Source organism: Bos mutus, chromosome 8, assembly GCF_027580195.1.
Source record: "Bos mutus isolate GX-2022 chromosome 8, NWIPB_WYAK_1.1, whole genome shotgun sequence".
Lineage (NCBI taxonomy): Eukaryota > Metazoa > Chordata > Mammalia > Artiodactyla > Bovidae > Bos > Bos mutus.
Genome location: NC_091624.1, coordinates 45192053 through 45219606, shown reverse-complemented (window position 1 = coordinate 45219606; position 27554 = coordinate 45192053). Strand labels below are relative to the sequence as shown.

The following is a 27554-nucleotide window of genomic DNA, read 5'->3' as shown; positions in this document are numbered from 1 at the left end:
AGTCATGTCTGACTCTTGTGACCACATGAACTCTAGACCGCTAGGCTCCTCTGCCCATGGAATTTTCCAGGCAAGAATACTTGATTGTGTAGCCTTTCCCTTCTTCACAGGATCTTCCTGACCTAGGGACTGAACCCACGTCTCCTCCACTGCAGGCAGATTCTTTACTGTCTGAGCCACCAGGGAAGCCCTGAAGGTAAAGGTGACTTATAACTGTGGAATAAGCATGTTTGCCAGTGCTTATCCTTAGGATTCAGAAGACTCACATACCTGTCCTAGAAATTCCACAGGGCAAGCATCTTCTGACCCACAGGAGGACTCATTTGCACAGCACCCGTGCACTGAAGGTGTTGAGAACAGAGACTCCTAATCCTGATGGCTGACATAGTAAATAAATAAATTCAAAAATTGCCTTATGGGGGGCTTCCCTGGTGGCCTGATGGTTAAGAACCCGCCGTACAATGCAGGGGACATGGGTTCAGTCACTGGTTGGGGAACTAGGATCCCACATGCCACAGAGCAACCAAGCCTAGGGACTGCAACTACTGAGTCCAAGGGCTCTGAAAGATCTCACATGACATGAGGAAGTGTCCACGTGCTGCAACTAAGATGCAGCACAGCCAAGTAAGTAAGTTAAAAAAAGAAAATTCCCTTATGCTTGTTAGCCAATATGTGTATGATCATTTGGACATGTCTTCTCTCATTGTAATCACTGGTATAAGCATGTGTTTCAGAATCCATAAAATGATGTATATTTTTAGTGGACCAGAAATGGGTTTTGTAATAATACTTCAGTATTTTTAAAAAAATAGGAATTGTATATTTATTTCTCAACAGAAATAAATATAAATAAATAAATATAACTGGGTGTATAAATCCGTATAAGTCAGAAAGCATGTAAGTAAGTGATCAGACAACACAAGTTCAAATCCACTTCTGCCACTTACTAGATAGGTGACTTTGGGCAAGCTACTTAATCTTTTTATTCTATAATATAAGGAAAACTGAGTCTCAGTCTCTTGAATTTTTAAACTTGTAAACCCAATTTTTTTCTTATACAAAATAGAACTAAGATATTTATTAAACAGGAGTATTATAAGAATCAATATGATAATAAACATAAAGGACCTGGAATTTAGTAAGCAGCTGTAATAAATATTAGCTGTTTAATTAGCTATACAGTGTGAGAGCTGGACATGCCAACTTGGACTCACTACCACCTGTGACAACTCCTAATATTTTTCTGGAAATTAGATTCTTTGAATCTTAAAGGCTTCCCCTAACCCTTCTTTCCTGGTTGTTATTGATGATATGAATACCCTTGGGGAGCTCAAAAGCCTTGAGCTTATAGAGTCATACATTCTTATTTCATGATAGCTTAAGTTCCCCGAGATCACTATTGTGGAAGAAGAGGCTAAGGATAAAAGATAATGGAAAAGAGAATTTTACATAAATTCACACTGTAGGTGTTCCATGGTGCCCTAAATGGAAAGGAAACTCTACTATATCATGACCTACTTCTTTTTCATATTCTTTTCCCTTATAGTTTACTACAAAATATTGAGGAGAGTTCTCTGTGCTGTACAGTAGGTCCTTGCTGGTTATCTATTTTATATATAGTAGAGTGTACATTGGAGAAGGCAATGGCACCCCACTCCAGCACTCTTGCCTGGAAAATCCCATGGACGGAGGAGCCTGGTGGGCTGCAGTCCATGGGGTCGTGAAGAGTCGGACACGACTGAGTGACTTCACTTTCATTTTTCACTTTCCACTTTCCTGCATTGGAGAAGGAAATGGCAACCCACTCCAATGTTCTTGCTTGGAGAATCCCAGGAACGGGGGAGCCTGGTGGGCTGCCGTCTATGGGGTCGCACAGAATCGCACACGACTGAAGTGACTTAGCAGCAGCAGCAGCAGACTGTACATACAAGTATATTTCTTATACAGATAATAAATACACATATTTGTCAAGCTACATTGAAGCCATTCTCCTGGTGGCTTCTGGGAATATAGAATTTTACTGGACAGGGACTACTTTTAAGTGGGGAACATGGGGAAGGACAGAGAAACAATAGCATAGGATAAAGGGACCTTGGAGCCAGGCAGCAGCCAGAACTTCCGCCTGCTGTGCCATTGTCACAGGACCACAGCTCCAAGGTTGTGCAACACCTTTAGTAAACACTTCCTGAACCAGAGACAAGAATGAACCCTGGGGTTTCAGTCTGTCTCACTTGAAAGGAGGAAGGGGCAGACCAGGAGGGCAGTCTGCTTGAGTGAAGAGAGTGGATACCAGGCTCCTGGGAGCACCCAGAATGTGGCAACAGCTTCTTCTGATGGCCACCTTACTCCTTGCTCCATGTCCAGGTAGGCGTTTAACTCCTTTACAGATTCTGTTAAATACCTGCTTGCTTTTCATCTTCTCCCAACAGTTTTTTTTCACCAGCTTTACTAACCAGTTTGGCAGGCTTAATCTGTTGTTTTGGGGGGCTCTGACTGATATAAATAGTATAAAGGAGAAGCAAGGGGACTTTTTGATCACTATTTACACATCTAATCTGAGAATAGGAAAGTCAGAGGGGAGATTTCATTCACCATCATTTAACCAATGAATATGATCTTTGAGTTAAAGAATGGAAGGCCTCAAAATCAACCTTGTCATTTTTAGAGTAGTTAAGATGAGACAGATTTGACTGGTTATTACAGTGCAGGAGGCTTCAGAAAGTATCCGTTATTATTGTTGGGGCCAGTTTGACTCTTTTCATTTCGATCACATTTTTGTATTTGTTGTTCAGTTGCTCAGTCATGTCCCCGACTCTTTGTGACCACATGGACTGCAGCAGGTCAGGCTTTCCTGTCCTTCACCATCTCCCAGCATTTGCTCCAACTCATGTCCATTGAGTCAGTGATGGCATCCAATCATCTCATTCTCTGTCGCCCCTTCTCCTCTTGCCTTCTTACCCCTTTTTATATTTAGTCCTCTCATTATTGGTGATAGTAAATACATTGAATTAGAAATAAATATGATGCATTAGAAATAAACATTTCATATTTATAAAGCACTGTGATATTACTTAATAAAACAATGCTGCCATTAAGCTTAAGTTGATCATTCACTTCCATTTTTCTGGTTAGATCAAACATTTGTTGATTGAAAAATAGGCACAAATAAAGCTTCATTCACAAATTTCATATTGTGCCTTTTTTTCAATCAACAATGATTTTAGTGCTTTTCTAGATATGGGAAAATGCAAGAAATTGGGCTTATAATATCTTCCCCTAAAAGTATCTAACTGTCTGAAGGTCGGTTCTGCTAGTTTCTCCCAGAGCCAAGTGTCTCATTTCTCATCTTTGCCCTGAACTCTTGTTTCAGGCTGTGTATTAAAGATCAGTTACTACAATGGCTAGTGACTTCATTCTTGTCATGCTAGATGGCAAGCAACAATTTTTAGTTTAAGAATTAAAAAATAGGGACTTCACTGGCAGTGCAGTGGCTAAGACTCTGCACTCTCAATGCAGGGGACCCTGGTCAGGGAACTGGATCCCACATGCTAAAAGTAAGAATTGGGGATGCTGCAAATTCTGAGTGCTGCAAATAGGACCTAGCACAGCCAAATAAATATATTTATAAATATATGTGCGTGCATGTTAAGTTGCTTCAGTCCATGAGATTCTCCAGGCAAAATAACTGGAATGAGTTGTCGTGCCCTCTTCCAGGGGGTCTTCCCAACCCAGGGGTCGAGCCCAAGTCTCTTACATATCTGGCATTGACAGGCAGATTATTTACCACTAGAGCCACCTGGGAAGCCCTTGTATGTTAGATCGGATAACATACTTTCTTTGATTATTTCTAGCTCTAGAGCTTACTGAAGTCAGCACATTAGCTTCAGTGCCTGAGACTCCTTTCCTGAAAACGTTTTCTTGGGTTTTAGAATGTTTGTTGGGACCTAGAAATGAGACTAACTTATCAACAAGAAGGATGAAGTTAGGAAGGGAAAAGCTCTCCTACCCCTTGCACCCACTCAGTACTTGTTACTAAAAATTATTTTCCTTTTACCCTGGTTTCTGATTTCTTTTCTAGACCTGGGAAGGTTTTACATTATATCCTACAGTATAGAACAGTGCTAGGCAAGAAAAAAAAAAAAAGGAAAGAAATTTTAAAAAGAAGGCATGTATGTATACATATAGCTGATTCACCTTGCTGTGAAGCAGAAGCTAACACATTATAAAGTAACTATACTCCAATAAAAATTAATTTAAAAATTGTGCTAGATATTTAAATTATTGACTTAAAATTCCTATTTTTTAAAAATCAAACTTACTAGACACCTTCTTTTCCCACATTTTCTGAAAATACAATCACTAAAAACCCTCTGGGGCCCTTTGCTTGGTTGAAACATAAGAATTGTTTGTGTACTAGCCTTATCCAACAGCATAAAGATCAATCTGGATCCATGAACAGAATAGTTGACACTCGGTGCCACCCACATTATAGCCTTTTTGATGAAACTGGGCATCCCAACTGATTCTCTTCCCCTATCTTTGCATTCACAACAATTGCCCCAAGAGACACAATATTTTTAGAAGTTGTGTCTAAAAGTATGATATCTCTGAATGCTTGGTGGTGGGGGACCAAGGTTCTGAAGTGGCTTTTGTGAGGATGGGGAGGAGAGTCCTTACAGAAAGCTCCCCTGACCCCATCTTCCATCTGGGACAGAAAGCTCCCTCTCTTCTTACCTTCCAATGTGTATTTTCAAGAGTGTTTCTATGGTCACTGAAATATCCTGATATCATTCCCATATTAATTTCTTTTCCAGCCAAATGTAAGAAGTAAAACAATTTTCATTTTCCCATCTCCTTTTGCTTGTTTGTTCATTTGTTTGTTTCTCATCACCCAGAGAATAAACAAGAGCCACTCCCAGCATACTTTTGCCCAGTTCTTAAATATGTGAAGTTTAAAAAATGAAGTAAAATCAGGCCAACTGTTTGTATTGAGCTTTACAATCTCTCAAGAAAAATAACTTAAGAGATTTCCTTGTGGAAAGGGGGAAAAAATTTAAAGAATGTGGCAGGTGCTTGGGGGTGAAGAATTGAGACCAAGGAGAAAGGTCTTTATTTCAGGAGAAAACCCAGGGAATACAGTACCTTTTGAAATCATTTTACTTCACATTAGCAATTTCTTATCGCTTTCATCAGGTAACTAGAAGACCGAAAAGAATATCTGTAATTTAATCTTAATAACCAAAATTATAGACCTAATTAGGATGTGTTTTTTCCTTTAGTGTCTGTACATTTTTTATTACATAAAGTTTAAAATCATCAGATAGTTTGATGGGCTACAGAGAATTCCAGAACTTAAGTCAATGTCATTGCATAAACCCTAATTCAGGGCTTAACATCATGTGTTTAGTTTGGAAAGATACTTCTTTAAACAGTATCTTTGAAAAAAAAAGAAAATATCAGTATTACATACAAAAGGGCTAAACTCCAAAATGCCCCATGCATATTAAAAAATAAAGTAGACTTCCAGATTAATGTCTGTTTTATTAATCTTGTAAACAAGATTTAACTTTTCTATAGACAGAAAAGAAGTGCCAGTGGTAAAGAACCAACCTGCCAATGTAGGAGACAAGACAGGGCTTCGATCCCTGGGTTGGGAAGATCCCCTGGAGGAGGCTGTGGCAGTCCATTTCAATATTCTTGCTGGAGAATCCCATGGATAGAGGAGCCTGGCGGGCTACAGTCTATAGTGTGGAAAAGAGTCAGACATGACTGAAGTGACTTAGCACACACACAAGTAAAGACAGAGAGAGGGAGTGAAAGAGAGACAGAAACAGGAAGGAAGAAGGAAGGGAGGGAAAATTCTAGATTAAAAAAGGTAGAGAGATGTGAAAACTAAATAAAATACCTGATCCTCGACTGGACCCTGCAATGGAATGAATAAAATACCAAAAAGGATATTGCTGGGTCAATTGACAAAATTGAAATATAGATGATAAAGTGTTGGGTCAGTGTTAAGTTTTAAAAATTTGATTGTTTGGCTATGGTGGTATAAGAGAATATTCTTATACTTAGGAAATATTGAAGTTTGTAGGAATAAAGAATCATGGTGTATCTAATGTAACTGCTGCTGCTGCTGCTAAGTCGCTTCAGTCGTGTCCGACTCTGTGCGACCCCATAGACGGCAGCCCACTAGGCTCCCCTGTCCCTGGGATTCTCCAGGCAAGAACGCTGGAGTGGGTTGCCATTTCCTTCTCCAATGCAGGAAAGTGAAAAGTGAAAGTGAAGTCACTCAGTCGTGTCCGACTCTTAGCGACCCCAAGACTGCAGTCTACCAGGCTCCTCCGTCCATGGGATTTTCCAAGCAAGAGTACTGGAGTGGGGTGCCATCGCCTTCTCCGAATGTAACTACTCATCCTCAAATGGTTAGAAAAAATTGTATGTATATGTATATATACACACACATGTATATAACATATGTATATATGTGAGAGACTGAGAATATGCAAAATTTTCAGTAAGAACAACCTCAAAATATTGGTGGCTTACAAGAATACTTTATTTCTCACTCATCAGCATGTTTTGAAAAGGGTGAATCTGTGAATCAGGTAAATCTGGGCAAAGGATGTTGTTTGAACTATTCCTATTCTTGCAAGTCTCATATACATTTGAATTTATTTCTAAATAAAAAGGGTTTAACAGTCCAAAAATAAAAGATTTAACTTTTCTAAAACTATTAAACAGTGTAAATAATGATCTAACCCAACCCCAAATAACAATTTTCTTTTTTGATCCAGTTCTGCTAGTTAGAACTAATCTAGTTTGTGAGTTCTGTGATAGAGAGAAAAGCAAGTGTTGAAATGAATTAATGGAAACATATTGTGTTTTGTCTCAGATTTGTGGAATTCCTGGATGGCAGTTAGATGTGATCATTCCACAGGCTTCAGAGTAATTAGCCTGATGTTCTTCAGCTGGGAGGAGACTGCAGTATCTCCATCACACTTAAGGACGAATGAGCCAAATAACATCTGGGTCCATTGCCTCTTCTTTCCTGCTGCATAATTAGTTATATCTCAAGTCTCATTCTCTCAGGGGCCTTCTTGGTTTCAGAAAAAGAAGGACCATTAAGGGAAATTCTATCTGTTTTCCTTAGAGATGTCCAGTGTTGTAAGAGCATTAAGAACTAGAAATCTGTTCACTTCAAACTGAAAAAAATACAAGAGGTTGCTGGAAGCTTTTGAAAAACTCTGGTAGTTTAGTTTATTCATTGATTTAATTTGGTTGTCCATTGGAAGTGTTTGGCCATCAAACAAAGAGTTGGAAAGACATTTCTCCACAGATTTACACATTTAGACTTCACATTAAAGAGTCAGTTGATGATTTCTGATTTCATGAAATGTTAGAATTTGGATTACGAACTGGGTGCATGGAGATCAATGTGGACATCAGAGAAAACTTGTGCTGGGTGGATTTGCCTGTTTCCACTCACCACCTCTGGTGGGGAGCATGTGAGTGTTATCACCCTCTGCTTTTATAAAAAGAATTAGTTGAATAGTTATTTTTTTATGACCTGAGGGCAGCTTGGACTAATATTCCCCATCAGAATAATGTGTATTATGAATGAAAGCCATTTTTCATGCAGCATTTTTAGAAGAGTTACTCTGGTTGCAGCACTGGTGGAATATATGGCTTCATGAGCTCCACATTAATGGGACTAATTGTGTTGATCGGACACAATCACCAGACAGCACATGGGTGCCTTTGGTGTATTTATACACAGAGTAATGGGAAGCTGTAGGGAATTGTGTTGCTGCTGCTGCTAAGTCGCTTCAGTCGTGTCCGACTCTGTGTGACCCCATAGACGGCAGCCCACCAGGCTCCGCTGTCCCTGGGATTCTCCAGGCAAGAACACTGGAGTGGGTTGCCATTTCCTTCTCCAATGCAGGAAAGTGAAAAGTGAAAGTGAAGTCGCTCAGTCATGTCTGACTCTTAGTGACCCTATGGACTGCAGCCCACCAGGCTCCTCCATCCATGGGATTTTCCAGGCAAGAGTACTGGAGTGGGGTGCCATTGCCTTCTCCGAATTGTGTTGCTACCATCAGTTAATTTCTGGATAGAGTAATGTCTGTGATTTTTAATAAGCTGCCTAGATTTGTCATAGATTTTCTTCCAAGGAACAAACATATTAAAAAGCAGAGACATTACTTTGCTGACAAAGGTCCATATAGTAAAAGCTATGGTTTTTCCAGTAGTCATGTATGGATGTGAAAACTGGACCATAAAGAAGGATGATTGCCAGAGAATTGATGCTTTTGAACTGTGGTGTTGGAGAAGACTCTCGAGAGTCCCTTGGACTGCAAGGAAATCAAACCTTCAAGGAGATCAGTCCTAAAGGAAATAAGTCCTGAATATTCATTGGAAGGACTGATGCTGAAGTGGTCAGTACTTTGGCCACCTGATGTGAAGAGCCAACTCATTAGAAATGACCCTGATGCTGGGAAAGATTGAAGGCAGGAGGAGAAGGGGACAACAGAGGACAAGATGGTTGGATGGCATCACTGACTCAATGGATATGAACTTGAGCAAGCTCTGGGAGGTGACGAAGAGCAAGGAAGCCTGGTGTTATGCAGTCCATGGGGTCACAAAAAGTTGGATACAACTTAGCGACTGAGGGATTGCACAACAGCAACAATGACAATTTTCACTAGATGGAAAGAAAATGACTGCTTTAATATTCCTCTAAGATTTTGAACTTCAGTTATGAACTTTTAAAACTAATGCTATTATTTTCCTTTACCAAAAATTAACTAAATAAAAATAAAAGATGCCCAGACTGCTTGAACTGTCCTTAGAGATCATTTAATTTGACCACTTTTTCTGAACAATTAAAAAACCCAAACTAAATCCAAAGTTAAGGTAAGTGTTGATGTCATAGTTTTAAGTGTTTTGGGAATGTTTTTAAGGGTAAATCTTGAGTTGGTGAAAGAAAAGCCATTTCATTACTTAAGCACTCCATTTTGAACCCAATGAGCTCTTTGCCAATTTAATCATTTTTCCTATCCTTCAGAGTTAAATGCAAATGGCTCTAAGAATGGTCAGATGAATGAAAAACACCCTAAAATGATAAAACAAAATCAACATCACTAGGCAATTTTGGAAAGTTTCTACTTTAGTTTCTGAAGAAACTTTGAAAAAATAAACACTTTTCTTCTCTGGAGCACCATTGGGATAGGTGTACACTCATGCAAGTTGATTAATGAAAAATACTGTTTTCTTTGCTATAAGATCAGCCACAGTCACATAAATTTGTATTATCATAGCATTTAGGTTTGCCTATTTTTATTTATTTATTTTTATTATTATAATTTTTAAATTTCTGGCTGCCTTGGGTTTTTTTTCCAACACGTGTGGTCTTAGTTCCCTTGTCTCCTGCATTGGCAGGCTGATTCTTAACCACTGGATCACCAGGAAGGCCCTAGGTTTACCTATTTTAATAAGCTAAGAATACCCTCTAGTCATTTAAAGCCTTCGAAGTCACAGTTAGGACCTAACTTCTGGGTTGGCCAGAAGTTTCAAACCAAGTTGTATACCTTGATTTCCCTGTACCTACATTCTATGCTGAACCATGTGGGCAAATAAAAAAGAAAATAGAAAATTTTGTGTTAGCTTTGGGAAATCTGAATTTCTCTAAAAAAAAAAAAAAAAAAAGAAAACTTCTAGAAGCAACATTGATATGAGATCTCAAGATGCAGATAGAAAATTGAAGCTTTCCAATTCTCTTTCAACATAACTGCAGGCTCAAAAATTTTCCTTCCTGACCAGTGCTAGTGTTCTAATTGTCTGCTTCTCCAATTTCCTTTTTTTTTTTTTTTTGGTTTAAACAAAAGAAGTTTATTTTCTCACAGTCTGGAGGCTGAAAGTCCAGGATCAGTTTCTACAGGTTCGGCATCTCCGGAGGTCTCTCCCCTTAACTTCCAGATGGCTGCCTTCCAACTGTGTCCTCATGGGCTCTCCTCTGTGTATCCACATGTGTGTGTCCTACTTCCTCTTCTTTCAAGGACACCACTCAGGTTAGATTTGGATGCACTCTAATGGCCACACGTTAGCTTAATTGCCCATTTAAAGGTTCCATTTCTGAAACAGTAAGTTCTGCGGTACTGGAGACTAGGGCTTCAACATATGAATTCTGAGAGGATGCAACTCAAGCTGTAACAGCACCAAATTGTACTCCGTGAGGTCGTGACGTAGTATCCCCGCCAGCAATGCCTGGAGAACACCTTTCTTCACAGCCTCAGCAACCGAGTACATTGCCCAACGTTGGAATTGCTGACAAACACCGAGATATGCCCATCTCAGTGTAGCTGTCTCTGTAAATTTTTTGCTGAAGTATGACATGTATGAAGTAAACTACACAAATCTAAAGCCCCATTAATTTCTCCAAAGTGAACATGCATGTATATTCCCTGCCCAAACCAAGATGGGAGATTGACCTTGTCCTGGAAGCCTGCCTCAAGCCCCCCTCAGTCACTTATTCCCTCCCAAGGTGACACTCATCTGACTTCTATCACCCCATTCTGTGAACCTCTTTTTTGAACGTGATATAAATAATATATTACTCTGCTTTTTTGGTATTTGTATGCAAAAACATGAAGGTTTGTTTGTACTGCAAAAGTGAGCCCAATCTATGGAGCTGGTACTGGAGACTTTTCCTACTGATTCAGTTTCTTTCCCTAGTGAAAAATATTGCTGTTGAAAAACCCAACAGAAATATACTTGAATCTGAAGTGGCATCCATTCATTATTTAATTTTTATAACACTGTGTAGTTTCAGAGTGCTTCAATTTGATCATTCTGACACTGATTAGCTTTCTGGATGATTAGTTTGATTCATTCTCTCCTGTCCTGGTTTTGTCTGTACTGTTGGCTTCATTCCTCTAGGGGATCCTAGAGGCAAAGAGAAGTGGGGACATTCCAAAGAAATATATTCACCAAGCTGAGAAGCTCTGGTAAACTTTCAGTGGAAAAAATTTCTGAAGATATAGGTTAAAGATATGAGAGAAAGAGCGGGTTTCTGCTTTTGTTGGTTGTTTCTGAGGTTGGCACCTGTATAACTCTCTCATATAACTCAGTTAAAGCCCCTGCCTGTGGCATCATTCATTAGCAATGCCATCAGGAAGGCCATTACCTAGTAGCCTATGTTAGTTCTACTTAGCTGAATCTTCTCCAACTCTTTTTTTTCTCAGTAAATTCTATAAAAGAGCTTCCAGGAGTACAAAACTATGAAGTGGTTTATCCCAAAAGACTTCATCCACGACATAAAAGAGAGGTCAAGGATCCAGGTCAACAGGTACAACTTTTTATTTAATAAAGAATTTTGAATATATATGCGCACACACATATATGGGCTTCCCTGGTGTTTCAGAGGTAAAGAATCCACCTGCCAATGCAGGAGACTCTGGTTCTAGCCCTGGGTTGGGAAGATCCCTGGAGGAGGAAATGGCACCCGCTCTAGTATTTTTGCCTGGCAAATTCCATGGACAGAAGAGCTTGGTGGGCTTTAGTCCATGGGGTTGCAAACAGTCAGATATGGATATACACACTTCCCTGGTTGCTCAGAGGGTAAAGCATCTACTTGCAATGCGGGATACCCGGGTTCAATCTCTGGGTCAGGAAGACCCCCTTTAGAAGGAAATGGCAACCCACTCCAGTTCTCTTGCCTGGAAAATCCCATGGACTCAGAAACCTGGTAGACTACAGTCCATGGGGTCACAAAGAGTCGGACATGACTGAATGACTTCACTTTCACGTTCATATATACATATAAATATATTTCATATATAAGTATATACATTTTTTGTAGATAGACATATACACATTTGTGTATGTTTTTGACCAATATTATTTTTTTTAATCTTCATGATAACCCAACATCCTATTATTAGCTTTATTTTGATGCTAAAATTCTGACAGTTGAAACAAACTATCCAAGGTCACATAGAGAGCAAACTTTAATTACTTATGGCAATTAATAATTCATTCTGTTACTTTTAAAGAATTTTATACAGTATTTTTTATCTCCATCTATCTATCATCATCTTTAGATATATGGTGATGGTGGTTTAGTCAGTAAGTCGTGTCCAACTCTTGCGACCCCATGGATCCCTGCCAGGCTCCACATACAAACAAAACTGTGAACACTAAAATTGAAGTAAAAAAATAAAATATTGTGGGTGAATGCATGCATAGATGTGTAGCAAATTAGGATTAATTACTGTAATTAAACACAAAATTTACCCTGCTTTTTTCAAAAGAAGTGGTTATTAAAGTTCGTAGAATTCTTACCACTTGACAAAACACACATTCTCAGTCAAAAGACGGAAGCTGAAACATGATGATTCACTCCACAGCAACTTTCTAATTACCTACACCTGCAATTCTTTTGCTGAGAGCCAGGAAAATACAAATATATGAGATGGAAATAACTTTTACATCTACCTACTGTAAGATGAAACTCACTGGAAGACTTCCTTCGTGGCTCAGACGGTAAAGCGTCTGTCTACAATGCGGGAGAGCCAGGTTCGATCCCTGGGTCGGAAGATCCCCTGGAGAAGGAAATGGCAATCCACTCCAGTACTATTGCCTGGAAAATCCCATGGACAGAGGAGCCTAGTAGGCTACAGTCCATGGGATCGCAAAGAGTCGGACACGACTGAGCAACTTCACTCACTCACTCACTCACTCTCTGTAAGATGAAACTCACTGGAAGTTCATATTCCCCAACTGGACAAAGTTCCTCACAGGTTATTCTTTCTGACACAAACACATGTATAACAACTAAAGTCAGAGAAGACTCTCTTTCCCAAAATAATAGTCTCTCAACAAAATGTTTCTGCTAAATTTATATAGGACCCATATGTATTGGCTTCTGTGTCAATATTACTTTCTTCAAAAGCTCTCTGGCAGTATCTTAAAAATGCCAGCTACCTTTCTTACTGAGTATTTTGAGGTGGAAACCAAGTTCTTGGAAATGATCTTGGTGATTTCTGTATTGAAACTTTTGGTCTTCCTTGTGCAAATAATTAATTAGCAATTACTTGAAACTTTGAGAATTTCTAATGCCTGACCTAGGGGACCTACATAGATCTCAATCTGAATTGATCATTTCTCAAGGCAATCTGCCTGCAGTGCAGGAGACACAGGAGATGTGGGCTTAATCCCCGTGTCAAAAAAATCCCCTGGAGGAGGAGATGGCAACCCAATTACAGTATTCTTGCCAGGAAAGTATCACAGACAGAGGGGCCTCATGGGCTACGGTCTGTGGCTTTGCAAAGAGTCAGATCAACTGAGCTCACTTAAGGCAAGATAGAGGACTCTTGTACTTATACAACTGTGCCCCCTGCTGGACCAGAGCAGTAAGGCACAAGCATTACCTGTCAGGTGTGCCAAGAACATGGCCCCATCTCTCTGACTTCATCACACTTGTCCAAGTCACTTAAGATTTGAGCTGGAATGAAGTAATCCTTTGAAAACTTTTCTGGAGGAGGCACTAATAGCCAAGGTAGAATTTGAAAGATTTTATTCATGATTGTATTCTTGATTGTATGTTACATACATGGCATAAAGAGGCGTGAATAAGCTTTTGTGGGATAAGTGAGCAAATAAAAAAGTAAACAAATAGATGAATGAATGAGTATAAGTGGAATACATTTCCTATATACCTGCATAGATGCATATTCAGCAAATACTTAGTCAAGGTCCCTGATGTTGAAACTTACATTCTAAAGTTGATCACTATTCTTCCTAGAATTCTGCCTTCAGATCACACACTTCCTTAGAGGCCAAAACCATCTTGCTGTCAGCCTATGACACAAAGTAGAATATCTGGCACCACAATGTGTGCCGTGCTTAGTCACTCAGTCGTGTCTGACTCTTTGTGACCCCATGGCCTTTAGCCTGCCAGGCTCTTCTGTCCATGGGGATTCTTCAGGCAAGGGTACTGGAGTGGGTTGCCATGCCCTCCCCCAGGGGATCTTCCCTACTGGGATTGAACTCAGGTCTCCCGTATTGCAGGTGGATTCTTTACAAACTGAGCCACACGGGGAAGCCCAGCACCACAGTGCCTCCCTATAGTGCAAACAATTTCAGACCTTACCTTGGTCCAACAGGGTTTCTAGAGCTTAGATTACCATATGTTATGATCACAATTGTGCCATTAGAATTAAGAAACTCCCTGGACTTCTGCGGTTTCCTTGGTGTGATCGCTTGCCATTATCTGGTTCTGCTTCCATCCCAGAAGCATCCAGAACTATGACCTTCCCAATCCACCCAGTAGTCCTTACCCATGGTGTTTCCTAGAGGGAAATTTTATTTATATATCCCTGTGCCCAGCTAATCTTACTCAGTGGGCTCCAAGTCATTTCTTTCTAGTAGAATCTCTCCAAATCAAGGTGCCAATTTCCTCTCCCAACCCCTAATTCAAAGCCTAGATAGATGAGAAATAAGACACACTTCTTACTAGCAGGCATTGTCCTTCACCATGAACTTCTACTTGAGAAGTGCAGCTGTAAGGTTACCCAGTCCTCACTCTACAGTGCTCAGTCACTCAGTCATGTCTGACTTTTTGCCACCCCGTGGTTGGTAGCCCATCAGGCTCCTCTGTCCGTGGGATTTTCCAGGCAAGAAAATGGAGTGGGTGCCATATCCTTCTCTAGGGGATCTTCCTGACCCAGGGATCAAACCCTTGTCTACTGTGTCTTCTGCATTGGCAGGTGATTCTTTACCACTGAACCACCAGGGAAGCCCTCTTTCTCATAGTCTCTGGTTTTCTTCTTTGCTGTTTCCTTTCATCCATACCCTTTATGCTAATATCAGCTAAAACTTCCATTCCACAATTATCTTTTCTGAAATAACCTCCAACTAATATTGGGTTAACCAAAAAGTTCTTTTGGGTTTATATCAGAAAAACCCAAACAAACATTTTGGTCAACCCAATATTTTAGCTCACTATCCACCACAAACCTTCATGACAGAAAATAGATATTGGGAAGGCTCTTCTGTATGGAAGGTCAAATCTAGTATTCTCCTGATATTTTCATTCTATCTGGCCTTTCTTAAACCTGAACAAAAAGTTGTGACAATAATTCCCCATGACATTTGTTTTCAACCTTCAGGCTTTTTGCAGCTCCTGTTATTCATGAAAATGAACTCAATTACAACATCTTCCCCACATTTAGACCCACAGTGTAGGATATTTATAGTCCTGGATTTTTAACACCAGATGAGCCTTCAAAAGCTGATCACTTAAAGGAAATTTGGGCTGAAATAACTGACCTTGGAGATGGCAAATCCCTGTACAATATTTTGAATGGATGGCTCTTTCTTTTTGTAAAAAAACTTTTATTTTATTTATTATTATTATTTTGGCTGTGCATGGTCTTTGTTGCAGTGCACAGGCTTCTCATTGCAGTAGCTTCTCTTGTTGTAGAGCATGGGCTATAAGGCTTGTGAGCTTCAGTAGTTGTGACATCATGGGCTCAGTAGCTGTGACTCACAGGCATAGTTGCAGCTGCGGCATATGGAATCTTCTCAGGGCAGGGATCGAACCCGCGTCCCCTGCATTGGCAGGTGGATTCTTATCCACTTCACCACCAGGGAGGTCTAGATGGCTCTAACTTTCTGTTGTCCTTCGATGAGCTCAGGTCCTATTCCCTTTCTCAGGACAGGGAGGAGACAGGAAAGCTTGACCTTAAATGCAACACAGCAGTGGAAACAGCACTCAGCTCATAAGTGGTGCTCCATTGCATTTGGTCTGCCATATTGGATCTCTTTAATAATAACAATGTCCTGGCACTTCCCAGAGAATTGGTAGATATTATGTGCCACCATGGCTTATAATCCTGCTTTAAATCCTTCGATAGAGACCTGTCTCCTCCTGTATATATAAATCTAAACTTAAAATAGTTCTTTTCTACACAGTGTACTAGAAGTGACATTGTCTTCTCTTTCTGAACACCTGAGACTGTATTTTCTTCCCAATGACCTCTTCCTGCCTTCAGGTACAAATTTGTGTTATTTTCCCCATATTCTGCCCTCCACTTAGCCTTGAGAAGACCTAGAGACCACATTAGTGAGGACTTCCTTGGTGGTACGGTAATAAGAATCTGCCTACCAATGCAGGAGATAGGGGTTCTATCCCTGGTTGGGATGGTTCCGCATGCCACGTGCACCACCACTACTGATCCCATTCTCCAGAGCCCTTGGGCTGCAACTACTGAAGCCTGGGTGCCACGGAGCCCATGCTCCTCAACAAGAGAAATCACCCCGATGAGAATCTTGTGCACAGCAATGAAGAGTAGCCCCCACTAACCACAACTAGAGAAAGTGTGCCCAGCAACAAAGACACAGCACTATCAAAAAAAGATGTTAGTGAGAGGCTTGCAGGTCTTTGGGTCTGTGTGCATACTAGTTTTTCTTCTCAAACCACTTCCCCATGCTGCATCACCTGTTCAATTCATATCTTAGCTTTCCTTATTTCCTCAGGAAAGCCTTTCCTGCCCTTAAGATATCAGACATCCTACCCTGCTTCCATATTTATGCCTCTTATCACAGGCAACTCACTTTTATTGTGTCTTTTTCACAAGGCTATAAGTTTTCTGATAGTAGGTACCGTTTTTCCCTGCTTCGAAGCCCATTTCCAGAATTAAACGGTGTCTGGCATGTAACCGGCACTCAGTCTTTGTAGAATGAGCAACTGGATGGATGGATAGATGGCTTGGCATAAAGATCTCAGATAATTTGTCTATTCAGTTGGCAGTCGTTTGATTTGTTAAAAATGACAGAAGTAGACATTTGGGATTACAGCAATTACTGGAGAAAGAAAGCAGGCATTGTTTCCAGTGATGAACATAGCCAAATGAATATGTGTATGTATGTTTTTAATTACCAATAAATGTTTGTGTATTTTTGCAGGAAAATTTTGAAACTGAATTGAAGTATGAAATGACGGTTAATGGAAAAATCGCAGTGCTTTACTTGAAAAAAAACAAGTAAGTGCCTTTACTTCTAATGTTATCCTCACCAACAACCAGTTAACATATCGAAAGTGTGCTAACTGAGTCTGTTACTACTTAGGGGCTCTTGGAAATCTTGGATATTCGGCTTTTACTCTCAATTGACCCAATGGGTTCCTTGAATATTTGTTCCTACTGAAGTAGTAGAGACACATTGAGTAAAACCACAGTTGACTAGTGTTCTGATAGTTGGAGTCATAAAACACAATGCAAGCAGACATATATTTTAGTAATTTCTATGAAATAGCATAGAGTTTTAAATCTTCCCATGCATTATTGCATTTTATTATTTTAACACTGAAAGATTAGCTATCAAAACATTTCGCAACTATTTTTATTAGAAAAAAGACATATATGTGTTAAATTCTAGAGCCAAAATTCAAGTCAGTGGTAAAATCAAAATTGGGGTCCCCTAATTGCAACACCAATTTGCTTTCTACCCACATCCACCAACCTTCCATGTTCTCAAACACTCCATTGTCTCTGATTCCTTCAGTCAGTTCATCTAAATTCAACATTGCTTTTCAAACTTCACTGCCTCAGCTCCCATCCAGATCTTGATCATCCTATGTCTATACTATTTCCAAAGTAGTTTTCCCTCGTTCTACTCCTTCAAGGTTTTTTAATCCCTAAACTGTTCAATATAGGAACAACAAGATGCTTTCCCCACCTCAAATAGACTATTACCTTTTACAAAAAGTCACAACTGACTAGAGTATGAAAATAGTTTGAAGCAAAGGAAATTGTACAGGCTTTGAATTCAAGCAGACCTGGATACATTCTTTGTCACTATTTAATCTCATCTGAAATATAAGGAAGATAATATTTATCTTGTTCGACTGTTGAAATGATTAAATGTTACACATAATATATCTATTCCAGCGGCCAGGATAGAGACAGCATCTAATACATATTAGTTACTCCCTTTTCTCCTTGCCCTGCCTCTTTAAAAAAAATATTCAGACTCCTATTTGCTGGTGAGTCATTGAAAGAATTTTAAGAAGCTCAGTGAAAATGCTGAAAGGTCCCTAACTGCCAAGTGCAAGTCAATTTTCAATACACTTTCCACTGCTGCAATTGTTAACTGTTACTGGTAACTGACAAGGACTGGGTGCAAAAGGCAGTCATCTGAAGCTGGGGGTGGGGCATGCCTTGCTCTTTTCAGTCATTTTTATCAACCTTGCCCATTTCAGTTCTATTTCTTCCTCTAATCGCTCCTCTGACAAGCATGCAAAGTTTGATGAGGAAACAGACATTGTTGCACACTACTCAGGAATTTCCCTGCCTTTCTCACTCCCTCCAGTTTAAGCACCTCTTCCATGTTGGATTCGTTTTGGGAGACTAGGAGGAAAAGCTCACCACATCCAGGAAAATCTCTGTTGAATCACTAGACTTCGCAGTTAGCATGAGTAAACATGACATTTCTTTTTCTCCCCCAGGAATCTCCTTGCTCCAGGCTACACAGAAACATATTATAATTCCAGTGGAAAGGCAGTCACCACGAGCCCACAGATCATGGTAAAACAGAGTATCCTAGGTTCACTGTTAATTGGGGGTGTGACCCACATACCCAGAGGCAGTGTCTTTGCCAATTAGTGAAAGTGAAATGGTGTTATAGCAATGTTGTTTTTTTCAGCTGTAATAATTCATTATTTTTTAATTTTTTTTTATTGGAGTGGAGTTGATTTAGAACATTGTAAAGTTGTACAGCAACTTTCAGGTGTATAACAGAAGTGATTCAGTCGTACATATACATGTATCTGTTGTTTTCCAGAGTCTTTTCAAATATAGATGGTTACAGATTATTAAGTAGAGTTCCCTGTGCTATAGTTGATTATTATTATATATATAGTAGTATGTATAAGATGTGTTACATATATATAATGGAATATTACTCAACCATTAAAAGAATGAAATTATGTTAATGCAGGATATGGATGGACCTAGAGATTATCATACAAAGTGAAGTAAGGCAGACAAAGATACATATCATATGATAGCACTTTGTGAAATCTAAATAACAATGATTCAAATGAACTTACAAAACAGAAGCAGTAGTAATTCTTAACAGATCCTCCAACATTTTTACCGTTTGACAAGAACATACCCATTCCTTGACCACCTTGGTAACCCTTTCCGGCTTTCATGCACTCCTTATAGGAGAGTAGGCAGAAGGAGCTTCTTGTTTTCATTAGAAATATACAGAATTATGTGCATCTGGTGTTTTCACTTAGCGCCAATCGCCTCTCAGTGTCATGTAGTCTCTCAAACTCAACCCTATATCCTCAACATTAGAATTGTAGAATTGTCGAATTCCCTAAATAATTTCCACTTTGGACTCTTATTCAGAGAAGACAGGATGAAGAGGTACGAGGGGTGTTTTATCTTTGCCATCTTTTCTGAGAAAGGTCTTCAAGAATTCTCTTCCATAGCAACGCAGAGGTTTACGTTGGCCAACACGCTGCCTGTCCCAAAGTAGAAAAGTGAATTTGACTGAAGGACATCCACGTGAAAAAGCATTAAGGTCGAGCATTTTGCTTCGAGTGGAGACAGAGTTGTTATATTAATATTAATCCAGTTAGCCTGGTGGCACTCTTTGGATAAATCAAGAAACAACAACATGATCTGAATAATCCATTCATTGGAAAGAGCTTGTTGGTGTTAGGAAAATTTAATGAACAATTATCCAGGGAAAGAATGACTGTCTGGTATTTCAGGGACTCAGGTTTTAAACTTACATCTATGAGTTGGTCTTTTCCCAGACTCTATTCATCCCTGGCATTCTTCTCCTGCAACAATAAAATTTACAACAAGGTATAGTTAATGCCCCCTAGGCATTTGGGATCATCAACTAAATGATGAAAATTTTATCCACAGAAGGCTGGTTTAAAATTTTTTTTTTTACAGCTCTAATTGCTGTTTAGCATAAAATGGTTTGAAAACATTTTTGATCCCATTTCAAGATTTCAAACTCAAATTTAGTTGCTGGTCTAATATACATTCACACTTGTCCTTGGTCAACCCCCTTTTCCCTTTTTCCTAGGATAACTGTTACTATCAAGGACACATCGTTAATGAAAAAGTTTCTGATGCTAGCATCAGCACATGTAGAGGTCTAAGGTAAGGAAGCCTTCACGATGGTTTGTATATTCCTGTGATGATGATGATGATGATATGTGTGAATAATCTAAAGAATCTCAAATATAATTAATTGTACTATAGTTGAGTTTGAATTCTAACGGCTCAAAATTTTTGAAATTTGCAGGAAACATGGCTTTTCTTGATAGTAGTTTATAAATTACATCCCTAAATTGCTTGCAGAGTTGTTTTTGTTTGTCTGCTTGTTTTCAAAATATAGGTTATCAAGTCCTAGTTTTAGAGTCAGAACCTTTAGGGAATGAAACCTTCTCTCTTCACTCTAAACTCTTTCTAGTGTGTCCTATCCATTCCTATGACATCCATTTCCTTCTGGATGTTTATGACTTGCCATGTATCTGTCTACAATAAGATATCTCTTCTGATGCCCAGACTCGATTATCTCATTTCCTTTTCCATAACTCTATATCTCTCCACATCTGGAGATTTCAAGGAAATCTCAATCTTAATATACAACAAATGATTTTCTCCCTAATGTGGTATTTTTCCAGTGATTTCCATCTCAGTGAATGTTATAGTCAACCAACCACTTGCTTAAACCGGAAACCTAGGTTCTTTGATGACTTCTTGCCTTTCAAATACACATTTTCAATTCATTTAATGAACCCTGTTGATTATATGTTCTAAATATTCCCTGAGATTATTCACTATAGTCTCTCTCTGCTGCCACATCCTAGTCCAAACTGCCATGAACCTTTATGCAGACCACTGCAATAAATCACCTATGTGGAACTTCCCCGGTGGCCCAGTGGCTCAGATCCCTGTTCCTAATGCAGGGCACCCAGGTTTGATCCTTGGTCAGTAAACTAGATCCCACATGCCACAACTAAGACCTGGCACAGTCAAATCAACAAAATAAATAAAATTGAAATCATCTAACTTATCTCTCTATATCCACTCTTCTAATTCCATGTACACTCAGTCCAGTCTCCCTTCTACTGTATGTTCTTGGGCTTTTCCTTCCTAGCAATTATCTGTTGTAATTGTATATATTACATACACATCATATAATTATGTGTATTTGTAGATCCAGTGTGATCATTTGATTCACTTCCATCTTCCTCATTTTAATATAAGCTCCATGAAATGAGACAGCGTGACTTTTCCTTTTTACCTTTTGCCCTTACTCCAATGTCTAGAGAATAATGGGTGCTCCCTAGATAATGGTTAAGTGAATCCTACTCAGGATTTCAGCAGATAGAAGTGAGAAGAAAATGATAATATTCATTGATTGTGTGCTTTGCATCTTATCTCCTTCAGCCTTTGCAACTATACTGTTCAGGAGATATTATTATTGCCATTTTGTAGATGGAGAAACTGAGGTTATGTGACTTTAAGTCATAGACCCAGAATTTTAACCCTTGCTATAAGACTCCAAAGTCTCTTTCATTGTCAGCGTACCTCTAGAGCAGACAATGCATGGGAATTGGAAGGCCACTGGACTGAGGGTCACAAAATTTCCCTACAGCACCAGCATAGCAGTCTGACTGCAGTAGTCACTTCTCCCCAACAGGTCTGGTTTCCTCATAGAGAAAACAAGTTTAGGTGATCTCTAAGGGTATCTTCAGCTGTAATGTTATACTATATTCTACTGCCCTGAGTTTGGAATCCTTTGGTGGTAGTCGCTTTTTAGAGTCTACAAGTCTTTAACACTCAAAACTGGAATATTTTTAAGAAGCTTAGACTCTTCTGTTTTTCAGGGGTTACTTCAGTCAGGGAGATCAAAAGTACTTCATTGAACCTTTAAGCCTCACAAACCAGGATGAACAAGAACATGCACTCTTCAAGCACGATCCTGAAGAACAGAAGACTAAGAGCTCCTGTGGGATGAATGACACAATATGGGCACCTGGAATTCATCTGAAGGCACTCTCATCTACCAGTCTGGCTGTATGCCTACTTTTATTTTTTATTTTCAGTGTTCTTATATATCTCATCCTGGTTGCTCTGGGTTCCAGTCCTATTAAATCCAATTGACTGAAACTTTACAATCATTGTTGAAACTAGTAGGTTACAGAGACATTAAAACCTCATTGTACATTGATGATTTATTTAATAAGTACATATGGATCTGGAGAAGGAAATGGCAACCCACTCCAGTATTGTTGCCTGGGAAATCCCATGGACAGAAGAGCCTGTGGGCTACAGTTCATAGGGTTGCAAAGAGCTGGACATGACTTAGTAAATAAACCACAACCACAATGACTATTATTAACAATATGTTGTGTTCAAGGGTTAAAAAGATGCATAGATATAATACTGGTCTCCTAGAAGCAGACAACTTTCACAATGCTACATCATACAACAAGGGGATAAAGTATTATTATTGTTTTGAGATAAAATATCTTGTTGTCTCCATAAATGAATTTATTCAACAAATCTTTCTTAAACTACCGCTGTAAGTCTTGGGGATATGGCAGTGAGCAAAATAAATATGGAATCTGCAACTTAGAATATTCTGTTATACCTGGAATTCAGCTTCTGGTCACACAAGAAAATGAACGTGGTTTGTGTTGGAAGTGTTAGTGTTAGTCGCTCAGTTATGTCCAACTCTATTTGACCTTATGCACTGTTGCCTGCCATGCTCTTCTGTCCATGGAATTCTCCAGGTGAAAATACTGGAGTGGGTAGTCAGTACCAGAGGATGAGTCCAACCCAGGGAATGAACCTGGGTTGGAAGGTAATTCTTTACCTTCTGAGTCACCATGAAGCCAGCATGGAAACTATAAAATAGATACACAAAAACTTTGTCATCCTTACCTTCATTTTCTTCAGGATGCATGTCACATCCAATCATCTCTTATACATGTTCTCAGAATCCATAATACCTGGACAGAAGAGGTCTGAATAAAACAGAATCTCTGTTGGATTCAATTTTCTGTGGATTTAAATTCTACCAGGCTTACCAGGTGGTTCAGCAGTAAAGAATCCACCTGCCATTGCAAGAGACACGAGTTTGATCCCTGGGTTGGGAAGATCCCCTGGAGAAGAAAATGGCAACCCACTGCAGTATTCTTGCTTGAAAAACCCCATCGACAGAAGAGCCTGTCGGGCTGCAGTCCATGAGGTCACAAAAAGGACACTTCTGAGAGACTGGGTACTGAGCAATAAGTTCTACCAGTGCTATGATATCTAAGAGCCCAGAAGAATCACTCTGAGCCATAAACTTCCATGAATGTTGATCTCCTGGTTAAGCTTGATACAGGTCCCTAGTCTTTCTGCCTCAATTCCTTGGTAATCACGTGCAAATATCCTCACTCTCATTACATCTTACTGTTTCATTTTGGTACTCCTCCTCAGGTCCTCTCACTATTAGCCCACCTCTGCTGGACCACTAAATATTTGAGGCCTCGTGTAGCTCAGGAGAAGGCAATGGCACCCCACTCCAGTACTCTTGCCTGGAAAAGCCTATGGATGGAGGAGCCTGGTAGGCTGCAGTACATGGGGTCGCCAGGAGTCGGACACGACTGAGCGACTTCACTTTCACTTTTCACTTTCATGCATTGGAGAAGGAACTGGCAACCCACTCCAGTGTTCTTGCCTGGAGAATCCCAGGGATAGGGGAGCCTGGTGGGCTGCCGTCTATGGGGTTGCGCAGAGTCGGACACGACTGAAGTGACTTAGCAGCAGCAGCAGCATGTAGCTCAATCCTGCATCACATTCTTTGCTTTATCTACATATCCTTCCTGGATAATCTCATCCAGTGCTATGTCTTATTTAAATAGGAACTTTGCACTAATTACCATCAAATGCATATCTCCAGCTTTGGCCTTAAGAGGCAAGACTGTGACAACTTACTGCCTACTTCATGCATCTAACTCTTGTCTGAGTTTTTCACCTAGCTTCTTATCAATTACTACTGATTAAAGAGTTCAAGGATTTCCCTGGTGGTCAGTGGTTAAGACTCCTTGCTCCCAAGACATGGGTTCATCCCCTGGTCAGAGAATTAAGATACTGCATACTGCATACCACACACACACACGCACACAGTTCAAGAACTCGGGTCAGTAACAAATCTACTGTGAAACATGATTTTTGCTTTGTTTTGTGGAGAGAAAGAAACTGAAATGAGGGAAGCTTGGAATGTGCAAAGGAGATGCAGCTCTGTTTGAGAAGCAAAGGACAGACTAGGTGCTATGGTGACTCTTGGCTTTGAACCCTTAGTAGAGGAGGGGCTACTTATTAGGATAGGAATACAAGGAAACAAACAAACAAAAAAAACCAGACCCTAAGAGAATGCTGAAGTTAACATGTCTATTTCATGGTAGACTAGTGGAGAAACTCCACTGTTCAAAAAATCTGAAGACTTTGGTTTTATTTTTAGCATTCCTATTAATTAGTTGTGTGTGTGTATATAAATGATAAGTGAAAAATCGCTCAGTTGTGTCTGACTTTTTGTGACCCCATGGACTATAGAGTCCATGGAATATTCCAGGTCAAAATACTGGACTGGGTAGCCTTTCCTTTTTCTGGGGGATCTTCCTAACCCAGGGATGAACCCCCTACTGCATTGCAAGTGGATTCTTTACCAGATAAGCCAAAAGGGAAGCCTGGTTTTAGAAAAGGCAGAGGAACAAGAACATTTCATGCAAAGATGGGCACAATAAAGGACAGAAATGGTATGGATCTAACAGAAGCAGAAGATATTAAGAAGAGATGGCACACACACAAAAAAAAACAGAAGAACTATACAAAAAAGATCTTCATGACTCAGATAATCACGATAGTGTGATCACTAACCCAGAGCCAAACATTCTGGAATGGGAAGTCAAGTGGGCCTTAGGAAGCATCGCTATGAACAAAGCTAGTGGAGATGATGGAATTCCAGTTGAGCTATTTCAAATCCTGAAAGATGATGCTGTGAAAGTGCTACACTCAATATGCCAGAAAATTTGGAAAACTCAGCAGTGGCCATAGGACTGGAAAGGTCAGTTTTCATTCCAATCCCAAAGAAAGGCAATGCCAAAGAATGCTCATACTACAATTACACCTATCTCATGTGCTAGTCAAGTAATGCTCAAAATTCTCCAAGCCAGGCTTCAGCAATATGTGAACCATGAACTTCTAGATGTTCAAGCTGGTTTTAGAAAAGGCAGAGAAACCAGAGATCAAATTGCCAACATCCGCTGGATCATCGAAAAAGCAAGAGAGTTCCAGAAAAACACCTACTTCTGCTTTATTGACTATGCCAAAGCCTTTGACTTTGTGGATCACAATAAACTGTGGAAAGTTCTTAAACAGATAAGAATACCAGACCACCTGACCTGCCTCTTAAGAAATCTGTACGCAGTTCAGGAAGCAACAATTAGAACTGGACATGGAACAACAAACTGGTTCCAAATAGGAAAAGGAGTACGTCAAGGCTGTATGTTGTCACCCTGCTTATTTAACTTATATGCAGAGTACATCATGGGAAATGCTGGGCTGGAAGAAGCACAAGCTGGAATCAAGATTGCCGGGAGAAATATCAATACCCTCGGATATGAAGATGACATCACCTGTAAGGCAGAAAGCAAAGAAGAGCCTCTTGATGAAAGTGAAAGAAGAGAGTGAAAAAGTTGGCTTAAAACTCAACATTCGGAAAACTAAGATCATGGCATCTGGTCCCATCACTTCACGGCAAATAGATGGTGAAACATTGGAAACAGTGACAGACTTTAAAATCACTGCAGGTAGTGATTGCAGCCATGAAATTAAAAGACTTTTGCTCCTTGGAATAAAAGCTATAACCAACCTAGACAGCATATTAAAAAGCAGAGACATTACTTTACCAACAAAAGTCCATCTAGTCAAAGCTATGGTCTTTCCAAGAGTCATGTATAGATGTGAGAGTTGGACTATAAAGAAAGCTGAGTGCCGAAGAATTAATACTTTTGAACTGTGATGTTGGAGAAGACTCTTGAGAGTCCCTTGGACTGCAGAGATCCAACCAGTCCATCCTCAAGGAAATCAGTCCTGAATATTCATTGAAAGGACTGATGCTGTAGTTGAAGCTCCAATACTTTGGCCACCTGATGGGAAGAACTGACTCATTTGCAAAGACCCTGATGCTGGGAAAGTTTTAAGGCAGGAGGAGAAGGGAATGACAGAGGATGAGATGGTTGGATGGCATCACTGGCTTGATGGACATGAGTCTGAGCAAGCTCTGGGAGCTGGTGATGATCAGGGAAGCCTAGCATGCTGCAGTCCATGGGGTCGCAGAGTCGGACACGGCTGAGTGACTGAACTGAACTGATTAATTATTTATGCAATCCTTTACACTCTGGTAAAAACGAAGGGGGCAGACTAGAATATCACCAATGTCTCTTCTACCTCTGACATTCTAAGTCTTGTCTGTAAGATGATTCTGGTGGTTAGTTAGAGTCAAAATGGTAGTATTGTCTTCCTTCCTTCCCAGATACCAACCAACTCTTATTAGATTGCACATTTCATATTTAAGAATGATTCTTGCAGAGAGAGACATTGCCTTCATAATTTTCCTTTTTATGGTTTTTACAGACATCCAAAGACCAGAAGTTTTGGGAAAAAAAGAAATATGTAGAATATTATTTGGTCCTGGACCATGGTGAGGTAATTATATCAGATAAATGAATCTTTTAAAATGCTATGCTGCATAAGTTTATTATGCAAGATATTAAATAGTGGATATGTTCTTAAAATAATTAATATGAACTATTCTTTTTTATAAATTTAGAAATTTGACATGCATTTAGGCTGATATTTTACTTTTTAAGGAATGAGTGCCTAACATAATATGCATAAACTGATCATTTTGCACTAAAATGCTCCTTTCTTATTGTCTCAAGAGCTCCAAACTTATTTTCTAATTAAATTCTTTAGTCACTTGTTTTATGTTAAGTAGTTAAATCATTGGTAAATTAAAGTTTATGCTTATCAGGGAGTGATAAATTTTTTAAAAAGCTAATAGAATTTTCTGAAAAAGGCATTTTTTGGTAATATTCATTGTTAATCTTTTTTTTTTTTTTAATTTGAAATAAAGCTTTGTCATGGGCCAGATTAGGTTCTTAGTTTGCAGATGCCTGACCTAAAAGCCAGAATCCAAAGTGAAAGTTAAAACTATTCCTTTGGCTAACCAGCCTATAAAAGAATTAGGACCACAAACTGAGAAAAATCATTTGTAGCATGTGTGACTGATAAAGGGCTAGATTCTTAACTTGGAAAAATGTTCATCACAAAGAAAAGAAGACAAGGACTCTGATAGAAAACTCTGTAAAGAACTTTTCATTTAGTTACATAACACATGGAGCTTTGGTTACAGTTTTGAATGCATTTTAATATATTGATTATTCTAAACCTGAATTCCATAAATGT

General features: G+C 39.5%; 1 protein-coding gene across 5 annotated transcripts in view; it reads left to right on the top strand.

Annotated features, from left to right (window-relative positions):
• The first annotated feature begins 2189 nt into the window (after positions 1-2189).
• Positions 2190-27554, top strand: part of LOC102277413 (disintegrin and metalloproteinase domain-containing protein 28) — a 125755-nt gene continuing 100390 nt past the window's right edge. For 3 of the 5 annotated variants that reach the window (XM_070375528.1, XM_070375527.1, XM_070375529.1), the window contains exons 1-7: positions 2190-2364; positions 11241-11344; positions 16966-17042; positions 18506-18584; positions 20110-20186; positions 21923-22112; positions 26721-26792. In XM_070375528.1, the coding sequence (XP_070231629.1) occupies positions 2313-2364; positions 11241-11344; positions 16966-17042; positions 18506-18584; positions 20110-20186; positions 21923-22112; positions 26721-26792 (651 nt within the window). In that variant the 5' untranslated portion in view covers positions 2190-2312. The remainder of the gene's footprint in view (positions 2365-11240; positions 11345-16965; positions 17043-18505; positions 18585-20109; positions 20187-21922; positions 22113-26720; positions 26793-27554) is intronic. The other 2 variants (XM_070375526.1, XM_070375525.1) reach the window with 1 other exon arrangement.